Here is a 12,016-nt window from a genome sequence, read left to right as displayed (position 1 = left end):
CTATGCATAAGATCTACAAACTCCTTAGCTAATGATCGACTCGTTGCCCCGAAGATAATGTCATCCACATATATTTGTGCCACAACTAAACTCTTGTTTGACCGTCTAATGAACAATGTCTTGTCCACTTCCCCTCGAGTGAACCCCGCATTCACTAAAAAAGTGGTCAACTTCTCATACCAAGCTCTTGGAGCTTGTTTTTGCCCGTAGAGAGCCTTTTTTCAGTTTAAACACATGAGAAGAAAATTTTTGATCTTCGAACCCTTTCGGTTGTTCCACATAAACATCTTCATTCAGAGTACCATTCAAGAATGTACTTTTCACATCCATTTGAAACAATTTAAACTTTAAGTGACAAGCAATAGCAAGCAGTATACGAATAGATTCTAATCTAGCAACAGGAGCAAATGTCTCATCAAAATCTATACCCTCAACCTGAGTATATCCGTGTGCTACGAGTCTAGTTTTATTTTGAACTATATTGCCAGGTTCATCACTTTTATTCTTGTAAATCCATTTTGTTCCAATGATGTTCACATTCTTAGGTCTAGGAACTAAATACCAAACATCATTCCTAGAAAATTGCTCTAATTCCTCATGCATAACATTAACCTAAGAATCGTCTAACAATGCTTCCTTCACATTTTTAGGTTCAAAAGAAGATGTATAACAAATAAATGATACCTCACTTTGGATTTGTCGTCTTGTCTTAATTGGTTCATTCACGTTTTCGATCACTTGTGACAGTGGATGATTTGATTTCACTCTGGCAGATGGTTCCGGTACGTTGCAGTCATCTTTGTTCATTTCAATTTTGTCCTCATCCTGATTCTCAATTTCCAGATCAAGCTCCTTTCATATTTCTTCGTCATATGTATCTGCAGAAACAGAAATAGGAGTAGCATCAGTTAAATCAGTCGTGGATTCATCTATCATAACATTAGCAGATTCCATAACAGTAGAAGTGTCAAGATTAAATACTCTGTAGGCTCTACTATTATTCGAGTACCCCAAGAAAATGCCTTCGCTACTTCTAGTGTCAAATTTAGTCAAATATTCTCAATCACGCAAGATATAACATTTACTACCAAAACCTCGAAAATATTTAACACTAGGTTTCTTACCTTTCCAGATTTCATATGCAGTCATTTTTGTACCTAGTCTTAGATAAACACGATTTATCACATGTACCGCTGTATTGACCGCCTCCGCCCAAAACCTTTGAGTAACCTTTTTAGCGTGAAGCATAACCCTAGCCATTTCCTACACAACTCGGTTCTTTCTTTCAACAATCTCGTTCTGTTGTGGAGTTATAGGGGCTGAAAACTCATGTTGAATACCAAGAGAATTAAAAAATATAGAAAAAATTTCATTTTCAAATTCTCTACCATGATCAGAATGAATCCTAACTAGGGTTGTAGATTTTTCATTCTGCAATTTTAAGCATAATAATTTAAAAACTTCAAAGGTTTCAGACTTCTCACGTAGAATGGCAGCTCAGGTATATCTGGAGTAATCATCGACCATTAAGAATATATATCATTTACCTCCAAGACTTTCCATTTTTGTTGGACCCATCAAGTCCATGTGAACTAATTGAAGCACACGGTCGGTAGTAGCTGCATTTACCTTCTTGTGTGAGATCCGAATTTGTTTTCTAATTTGACACGAACCGCACTCTTTTTGACATTTCTTTCATCTTAGGTATTCCTCTTACCACTTCTTGTTTGGACAGAGTAAATAATTCCTTGTGATTTACATGTCCAAGATGTTGATGCCAAAGATCTGCAATGTCGAAATAGGCACTGTTACATTTCAGTTTATGTGACGTTCCAACAACATAACAATTATCAGATGTTCTAGATCCATAACATATAACATTACCACCATGATCTAGAATAGTACAATCATTTTTGGAGAATTTTACCTCATAATCTTCATCACAAAATTGACTGATACTCAAAAGATTTGCTTTCAAGCCCTTAACATAAAGAACATTTTTAAGAATAGGAACCCCCGGAGAACTTACCTTTCCTTTACCTATTACCTTAGATGAATTACCATCTCCAAATGTCACAACTCCCCCTTCATGTTTTTCAAGATTAGAGAACAACGACTTGTCACCCGACATATGTCTTGAACAGCCACTGTCTAAATACCACAAATTAAAATTTAAAGCTTTCAAGGCTGTATGCACAACATAACATTTCAAATTACTTTTCTTGATCCATATGGCCTTTGTTTTTATCCCATAAATGAAAGCAGTTCTAGGTTTTTGCAAAAATTTGCAATGAGGTCGAATATGCCCTAGAATGCCGCAATGATAGCATGTCGGAACAAACCTTTTCTACTCACCTTTTGTCGAGGAGTGTGACTAAAGTTTACCTTTGGTGCCGTCGACGATTCACCAGTTTGTAGATTCACCTTCAGTTTAGAAGCATTCATCCAGGATTGCTTTGTAAATGCGGTTGATAACTTTAGATATTCTTACTTTTGTATACCTGTAGAAACGAAGACAATTTTATTATTATTTGAATTACTAGTGTATCCAACACCATACCTGTCTTTTCCAGAGATCTCTGCCTTTAGAATCTCGTCAAGTTTGTTCTTCCGTTTTAGAAATGTCACTTTCTTATTCAGTCACTCTAGTTCAATTTCATCAGCCTTCATTTTATTTTTTGAATTGTCAAGTTGTTCAGAAAGGTCTTTGACACGTTCAAGTTTCAATTTGTACTTCTCCTCAAATTGAATTTTTTTTAGTTCAATTACCTTGAGTCGTTGAAGTAGTCTAAGATTGATTTTCTTGAGTTTAAACAACTCCAGGTACAGGTCATTATATGCCTTTTGAATTTCAGATTCATCTTCCTCAGCTGGTAACATATCCTGATCATCTGTACTATCACTATCAACAACAGAATCAATATTAAGTAGAGAAGAGGCAAAAGCAACAAAGTTTTCTTCGTCTTTTCCAAAATCATCATCAGATTCATCTGAGTCATCCCAAGTAACTTTCATAGCTTTACCCTTCTTCTTAAGGCGATTAGGGCATTCTTGTGCTATGTGTCCAAAACCAGAACATTCAAAATATCGAACTTTATTCTCAGAATTCTTATTTTTCTGTCTGACACTGTTGTTGGCTCACACATATATTCGAACTCGCAGTATTCTTCTTTTTCACAAAGGCTTTGCTTTTCTTAAGTTTTTCAGCATTCAACTTGTTTGGCTTTCGAAAGAATTTATTAAACTTTTTTACGAACATTGCCAACATCTCAACATCTAAATCACCTTCATCATCAGACTCCTCTATAATTTCTTCAATTGTGGATAAAGCAATCCCTTTGGATTTCCTCAGTTTTGAAAGACTGGACTCAAATGTTTGTAGATTTCCTACCAATTGTTCAACTTTCATAGAATCGATGTCCTTACTTTCCTCAATAGCTGTAATTTTCGCTAGAAACTTCTATGGAAGAGACCTAATGATCTTACGGACAATTCTATTTTAAGGAATTTTCTCTCCTAGGTTGAAACTAGAGTTGACTATATCACTCAGCTTTGCATAGAACTCATCAAATGTCTCATTCTCCTCCATACGTAGAGTTTCAAAACTAGTAGTCAACATCTGAAGTTTAGAAAGTTTTATAGCTATAGTTCATTCGTAAGTAGTTTCTAAGATCGTCCAAGCTTCTTTTGCTATCTCACAAATAGAAATTCTTATAAATTTTTCTGAGGAAACACAACTAAAAATTGCATTTATTGCCTTGCTATTCTATCCAAATTTTTCATAGTCTCACCTATCCCATGACTCTATCGGTTTATCAGTAAGTTTATCATCCACCTGTACATTGGTGGACTCTAACCGTTCACAACGGCAAACCATACTCGTTCATCTATAGACTTTAAGTAAGCTCTCATCCTAGCTTTTCAATATCCATAATTTGATCCATCTAGGATAGGAGGTCTAATAGATGATGGTCCATCTCTATGAAAATCCATACCTATCTGATCTCTCTCAAAGAGTAAGAAAACACGCTCTGATACTAATTGAAAAACCCCTAGACACAAGTATGTATCTAAATACTAGACAATAATATCATTCGTTCGCTTAAGTAAAAGTCCGTAGAAATATTAGGAACGAAAGCAGAGATGAAAGCGAAAATTTTAATGTGGAAAAACCCAAACGGGAAAAAAACTACGGATCCAAACTCGGATCAAAACCAATCACTAGAATAGTAGCAGTTACAAGACTGACTCACAAAACAACTCGTCGATCCAAACGACTTTGTTCTTCTCAGTCTTGCTCGCTAGAACTCACGATTCACTACTTCTCGTGATTGAAGTCCAACCTAAGTAACCCTCGAGATTGATCTTTTGTCTAGATAGCCCTTAAGACGAAAAATTAACTTTTGTAGATGAGTGGAACCTTATTAGTTGAAGAACTGATGTAGCCTCAAGAAGTCTCCTTCAATAATACTTCTTCAACCTCCCTAGAGATAGGGCATCACAATCCTTATATATGATCTCCAAGATAGAGCCAAATCCAAGTCTTATCCGTACTCACGAAAGTCCAATTTTATCAAACTTCATTGGTGCATTTGAACGCGGCCCGAGTGCGTTCGAACAGCATGACTTGATCTCAGGTGCGTTCGAACAGGCTCGAGTGCATTTGAACGTGACAACTTGAATTCTTCAGGTTGCGTTCGAACGCATTTGTGAACGCAATACTTGCGTTCGAACGCGTTTGTGAACGTGGCTCTTTGTCTGTATGAACGCAGTACCCGCGTTCGAACGCGTTTGTGAATGCGGCTCTCTGTCTGTATGAACGCAGTACCCGCGTTCGAACGCGTTTATGAACACGGTGTGAACTTAACGGCTTTTCTCCAATAATCTTGCAATTCTTCAAACCAGAGATATTCTAGACTTGTGTAAAGCTCATATACATGAAAAAAATACACTTAGAATATTTCGTACACAATTGCCAACAAATAAAAACCTAACATTAACAAATCAAAGCACTAACAACACATGCAACACAACAATAGCAGCAAAAGAGCACTCCAAAAAAATATGGTGCAACAACGAGGGAGATGTGATGGTAACTGTCTAAAATTTAAAGAGGCACTAAGAGAACACTACTCCCCCCAAGGGGCAACAATATGTCAAGTGATAGCACAAGTGGAGTAACACAAGATAGCAATAGAGCGTCGAGAGACAGCAAAACAACAAGATGGTAGCAGAGTTGATTGGGTGATGAAGGAGGCAATGCCGCAAAAGGAAAAGATGTGGTAGAGGCCCAAAAGAAAGGGGAAAACCAAAAGAGCTACAATAAGTGGGAAAGAAAAACCATGAGTCACAAACAACCTCGGTGGCTCAAGGCTGCAACAACTGATTAGAGGAGAGAGGAGTGGAGAAAAAAATAATAAGGGACTAGAACCCTTCCCTTCCCTTAGCTAATAGGTTAAGAGAATATGAGAGTTAGGAGAGAAAAAGGACGCAAACTCCTTAAAGAGCATCTCCAATGGATAGCTTTATATTCCAAATATAGAGCAAGTCACATTTTAGAGCATGGTGCCCTCTGATACATCTGAGCTCTATTTTAATTATTAATTATTTAATTTTAAAATTAAAATTTTACAATTAGTTTTAAAAATAATTTAATATTAAACTTATTTTGAAGGTCTTGGAAGTAAATATTCACTGAGTTTAAATAATTAGTGAACAAAGAAAAAGGATGTACGTAATTTTATAATTTAAAAATGTAATAATACCAGGCTCCAAAATTCTCTCTCAAGCTCTAAATTTGAAGCTATGCACTAAAGCAAGCTCTATATTTGAAGCATGATTTGGGTCTCCGTTAAGGTAAATTGAGTTCTAAATTTAGAGATTTAGAATCAATTTAGAATCCGATTAAAGATGCTCTGGTGGGACTCCAAGAGAACAAAATATGTAAGGAAACTTATATTGGTTCCACATATAACATTTAGACTTTTGGACATTGGCCTATAACACCCTGCATTTAATCGATTTTTGTTCCGGATCCTTTATTTTTTTTTCACTATTTGTGTGTCCTATGTCTTCTTCATCATAAACGAGGAAAGTACAGCTTCTCCAATTCAGCAACTTCAGAAGTGTCTTTTCGTAACCCAGGAACACAGTTATATTTCATGGGAAAACATAATAACTTTATGTACGAAGAAAAGAAAATTTATATATAGTACCCTATATTTTTTATTTTGTTATAAATAAAACACTCTTTTTATTATGGAATATTTTCATGCACTCTCTTATTTATTTTTCATAACATATTAATCTTTTTAATGATAACAAAACTTTAAAATACTCCTTTCATTAGGTTAAATGTTAGATTTTTGGATTCAATTTAAGATTCTCTAAGATTATTTAACCCATATTTAGAGAAAAAAGAAACAAAGCCTCGTTTAGAATAGGAGTGCAAAATTTCCACAAATACTTCCAAAGCCTAAGCTCTTATCCTTGTCGGCAACCCAACTGGATTGACTTGCCGTTATGTATGAGTAATTTTATAATTATTTAACATTTTTTTGTATTACTACTATCAAAGAAATGAGAGATTTTTCATAGTTTGAACATAATATAAGCTGACCATCAACTTAATTGAAATTGACCATCAAATTGATTTAACCATAGAACTAAATTAAAATTCAAAACACCGTATTTCACAAGGTAACATAATTAAATCGAAACTTAGAAACACTAAAATCATATCCAAACAATTAATCTCACAGGTGATATTTGATGGGTGAGATAAAACTAACTTAGAAAATATAAAACTATGATTTAAAAGGGGCAAAATATTTTCTACTTTTTATTCCATATTTCTAGGTACTTGTTAGAGTAAAACATTACTCAAGATGTGACTTGCAGTATTTGGAAATAACGAAACGAGAGGACTCCCTTAGTCATATAATAAAATTGCAGGGTTCTATATTTGCCAATTTAATGCCTTCTCAAGTACTCTTAGCTGCAGTAAATTGCTGCATTCGGTTCTGTAGGGGATCCCGTCAGGCACGAATATAAACCCTATCACAAGTGAACACCTCTATGTCTCTCTCCCTCTCTCTCTCTCTCTCTCTCTCTCTCTCTCTCTCTCTCTCTCTCTCTCTCTCTCTCTCTCTCTCTCTCTCTCTCTCTCTCTCTCTCATGCAACGACGCATCCCAAACTCCAAAGACAATCATCTCTCTCTCTCTCTCCCACATCAATCAGAAGAACCAAAATGAAAAAAAAGAAAGACTCCAAGAACACTTGAATAGAAATAATAGATCGTGTACAATTAACACTCCCTGATCACCCCCCATTATAATATCTCGACAGTGGACATACGTACCCTTCACGTAATATATACCCAGACGTACAGTACTAGTACACCCATGTCAATAGATCCCTGCAAGGGAATCTACAACTGGAGCATTTGATGAATATTTTGTTCTCTCTTCTTCTTCGAGCTAGATCCATGAGAAGATGAGGAGCAGCAGAGATCTAACGCATGGATGATGGATATATAGTAAGAAGAACCGCTATTACGCTGTGAGATTTGTAGAAATATATAGCATTCATGATTCTTATTCAGTTACAGCTACTCTCTCTCTCTCTCTCTCTCTCTCTCTCTCTATATATATATATAATAATAATAATAAGTTTGGAGAAGAGAGGCTGTCTTAATACCATTTTTAGGATCCATTAATGGAGGTGGAGTACTGCTTCGCTCTCCCCTTCTTGTTCTTGTTCTTCTTCTTCATTCTCGTCCTCAAACTTGAAGCTTGCGTGGTCGATGGGTTCAACGACGGCGTCGAGCAAGTCGGAGTTCCTCCTCTCGTCGGTGTCGGGATTCTTGGAGGAGTAGAGCTGGTCGAGCTGGTGGAAGTAAGAGCAAGTCTTGGAGTTGTGCGGCCGCTTCTTGCCGCTCTCCTTCGTCTTCCGGAAGTACTTGTTGATGTTCTCCCATTTCTCCTTGCATCTCTTCGCGCTACGCCGGAACCCCACCGCCGCCATCCTCGAGCTCACCTCCTCCCACAGCGGGCCTTTTAGCCCTGGTTCTTGGAACCTCGCGTCGAGCCCGGCCCGCACCCGGATCAGCGCCTGCACCTCCGCCTTCGGCCACCGGCTCGTGCTACTCAATTCTGCGGCCTGGTCGGTGGATACGATTTCTTTGCTCGAATTTTTTGGAAAATTGGGGGCGGCGGGGAGATGGATTTTCTCGCCTGTGAGCTTCTCAAGAAATACAACGATGGCCGCCTGGCGTTCCGCCGCGGCGGCGCTGTCCTGTGCTAGCGTGGCGTCCTCCCGTCGCCGCCACGCATCCTCGCGGGTCGATCGCTCCGACTCGCGCCGCTCCATTGCCTCCAAGAACTTCCGGTGGAGGCTCTCCTGGTGGTCCATCAGCTGCTTCACCAGCCTCTCGAAGAAGGCAGCGGCCAGCCTCAGCTCCCGCTTCTCCCGCCTCCGCCGCTTCCTCTTCCCGCCTGACTTCTTCACCACCGGGGCGTCCTGATCCCCGGCCGACGGCTCAGCGCTCAGCTCAAGTGCTGAAACGAGTGGGTTATCATCGCCGGTGAGGCCGGAGCCTGAGGCGGTGCCCCCACAGTTAGTGCTATTCCCCGGCTTGCAAATAGCATCCAACTCACTGAAGGGCTTGTAATTGTTATGGCCAGGGGCGACGGCTTTGGCGACCATATCTTTAATTTTCGTGTTGTAGTTGGTGATCCCCGGGGACGAGGACGGCTCGGACTCCTTATCCTTGGATTTGTTGTTACTATTGATGTAGTCTAGCCTCCTACACGACCATATATATATGTGTATATTTCTAATCTAAGAGAGATCGATGCATGGAAGACTTAAGAGTGAAGAGAGAGAAGAGAGAGAGAGAGAGAGAGAGAGAGAGAGAGAGAGAAAGAGAGAGAAAAGGCACTTACAAACTTAGCTCCTTCATGGCAATATTATCGTCGTCACTGCATCCGCAGTTGCTCTCGTTGACTCCTAACCTAAAATTCATCGCGTCGGCTAAGAACGATGGCTCGCCGCCGCTGGAGTTCTCCTGGCCTGAGTCGTGGTCGAGGCTGCCAAGGTGGTGGTGGTGGAAGAGTTGGAATTGGTGTCCTTGGTGGAACAACTGTTGGGTGGTGGCCGGCATGGAGTGGGTGAAGGGGGTAAATTGCGGCTGGAAGGGCAGCGGCTGTGAAGGGTGCGGTTGGTGGTGGAAGAGGAGGGGATGGTATCTGAGGGGTTCGGTTGCGGCGGGAGCGGCGGAAGGGGGAGCGGGAGAGGAGGAGATGGTGAAGAGCGGGGGAGCGCAGCCGTCCACCATGAATTGCTGGAACTCGGACACGCCTCCTCCATAGCCTGATGACTGCATCTTACTCTCTCTCTCTCTCTCTCTCTCTCCTTAATGGCTTTTAGATCTGCAAATTAAGGAGTAATTCATAACATCTAGCTCTTGCATTTCTCTAACTTCACTTCTTTTGAGGACTGATATAGCTTGGATTCTTCACTGCATGCGCTGTGGCTTTTGTTTCTGGAGATGCGTTCAGGTTGCTTGACAAAAGGCTACAAAATAAAACCTCATGAGGGGTCATAAGATAGAAAGAAAGAAAGAAAGAAAGCGAAAAGGTTGGGTAGGAGGTTGTGTACTGTTGTTAATCTCCTCTCTCTCTCTCTCTCTCTCTAGAGGAGAGGAGACTAGGTGCATGGGGTCTAAGTGGATGAGTGAGGTGGGGGTTGAGTCGGTGGAGGGTAGATGGAAAGGTTAAGGAATCGTACAAGGGGATGACGTCAGCAGGAAGGACGAGCATCGATCCACCTCCTATAGGGGCCATTGGCTTGCTCCACCGGCATCACGCACGTGAGAGGGGGAGGCAGTATTTGGATTACAACTATTTGGTTTGGTAGGGGTATCCTGTAACGATATTGGTCCCGATTCTAGATTGGATCCATAGAAAAGAGATAGAGAAAAAGAGTTTGGAGAGAAATATTTTGTATTTGCTTGATGACTAAAGAGGGGGCAAAACCCTGTTTATATAAGGTCATTATAAATAAAATAAATAAATAATATATAAATCTAATAACTTTAATACTCTCTTCAAACTTAAGGTGAATCATAAACCGAGAGTTTACTAATTAAATGCTCAAAACATGGAAGGGAAAGAAATTTCGTGAAGAAATCAGCATTTTGCTCCGCAGTGTTGAGGCAATGGAGCGAAATAATGCTAGTTTGGTACTCATGACGAGTGTAATGCATATCAATTTCAATGTGCTTCGTCCTCTCATTAAAAAAATAAAATTTTCAGCGAGCTTTTAAGCATTATCATTATCAACATGAATAGGGGTTGGGAGAGGTAAGGGAACATGCATATCACTAAGGAGACAACGGAGCTAAAATAATCTCTTTCGTTACTACAAACATAACACAATACTCTAACTCAATACTAGAGAAAGACACCACATTCTACTTCTTACTATGCTAAGAAATCAAGGAATCTCCTAAAAAAATGCATAAGCTAGTAGTAAACTTTCAATCAGACTTGTCACTAATATATTTGCATCAAAATAAGCTCACAAAGCTAAGATAGAAGTCGATGACATAAAAAGAGAGTGAGTGATAGTGCCACAAAGGCATCAAAGAATATGTATAAGAGGGGTATAATGGACAGATTGAGGAACCTGCATGAATTGAGTAAAAAGATCAATTGTATGAGAGATATCAAACCGGATAATAGTCAAGTAGACGAGTGCCCCCACTAGCTAACAATATCTAGTCAGATCCAGAAGAAGCTAACCATCATCGGGCTAAAGCTTCACATAAAGCTCAACTGTGGTAGCAGCTGGATGAGTATTAGTGACAGTGGCATGATTGAGAATATTTGTAATATACTTTGCTAAGACAGCAAAAGACCATAAGATTACTAAGCAATTCCGATGCCCAAAAAATATAGCAGTCAAAATATCAAGTGTGACCAAACACACTCTCTATGGCAACAGAAGGTGATATAGATTTGACCTACTAAGAGGGCAAGAGACGCTACCTAAGTTCCTCAACCTATAGCTCGGCCATGTCACCATCCAAGCTCGGGAAAGTAGAACGATGCAACAGAATGAGATAGATCCCTAAATTCCAAACGACGGGCATTTAGGAAATATATTAGATGATCCTCGTGGCGCTAAGCAGACATTGAGTCAAAGGGGTAGAAAATAGTCTCCATTGACATAAGCTCACATCATAAGTCAGTCATGCGGGCATAAAAGTTTTGAATAGAGAGGTGACATTGTCTAACCACCTGAACCTCACGATGGAGCTGAAAGCGACGCATTAGACTCGACTGAATGAATCAACGACAGATAGCCCCAGATTGCTTGAGCAGAAGATAAGGTTTACGACTAAGGTTGAAATGATCGATCGACCTACAAGAAGAGATTGGTGCAAACTTCCATGCCACGTAGGTCCACTCATCATACTTTGGAGACAAAACCTTCGATTGAACAGCCTTTGGTGTATTAGACTCGATAGAGGCCAAAATGGTGGTTTGGACGATAATATGAGGGGGAGCACACTCTACAGAGATGTCGTTAATATATCTGAGAAGACATCGTCTATGGAAGACTATCTCAATGGAAGAGGCCCATGTGGTCCATCTCGCTAAGTGACAAGTAGAAAACTAACTAATGATACACTCTTACGATTGACCAGGACATATGACGCTATTAGAAGGGACGGCAATCCATCAAACATCTTTAAAGCGATTCAAGATTTTCCAACTTGAGCCCACTTGAGCCTTTCCTCGAACACTTGGTAAGAACTTTCGAACAATGCAATAGAAAAAAGGGAGCTATGGATACAATACACTTTTGTTGAACACTGAACACTTGGTGTGTACTACGAAAAGCAATGGTATTGTTGTAGAATAGAAGAACTACAAAAAAAGAGGGTTTTGTAGACAAGGAACTTTGGTTGAACACTTGGTAGGATCTAGCCAAAAATAGTGTCGCTGC

The 12,016-nt window shown here is 39.6% G+C and overlaps 1 protein-coding gene across 1 annotated transcript; it reads right to left on the bottom strand.

The window, feature by feature from the left end:
* Positions 1 to 7,567: 7,567 nt before the first annotated feature.
* On the bottom strand, positions 7,568 to 9,807 carry LOC140788155 (uncharacterized). The gene is made up of 3 exons (XM_073137294.1): positions 9,662 to 9,807; positions 8,947 to 9,577; positions 7,568 to 8,807 (listed from the first exon to the last, which is right to left on the bottom strand). The coding sequence occupies exons 2-3, from the start codon at positions 9,384 to 9,386 to the stop codon at positions 7,715 to 7,717; spliced, it is 1,533 nt and encodes a 510-aa protein (XP_072993395.1). The 5' UTR covers positions 9,387 to 9,577; positions 9,662 to 9,807; the 3' UTR covers positions 7,568 to 7,714.
* Positions 9,808 to 12,016: the final 2,209 nt, after the last annotated feature.

Source organism: Typha latifolia, chromosome 5 (assembly GCF_019914945.1).
Source record: "Typha latifolia isolate L0001 chromosome 5, TyphaL0001v2, whole genome shotgun sequence".
NCBI lineage: Eukaryota > Viridiplantae > Streptophyta > Magnoliopsida > Poales > Typhaceae > Typha > Typha latifolia.
The sequence above is the reverse complement of the archived record's forward strand: the minus strand, read 5'-3'. Positions and strand labels throughout refer to the sequence as shown.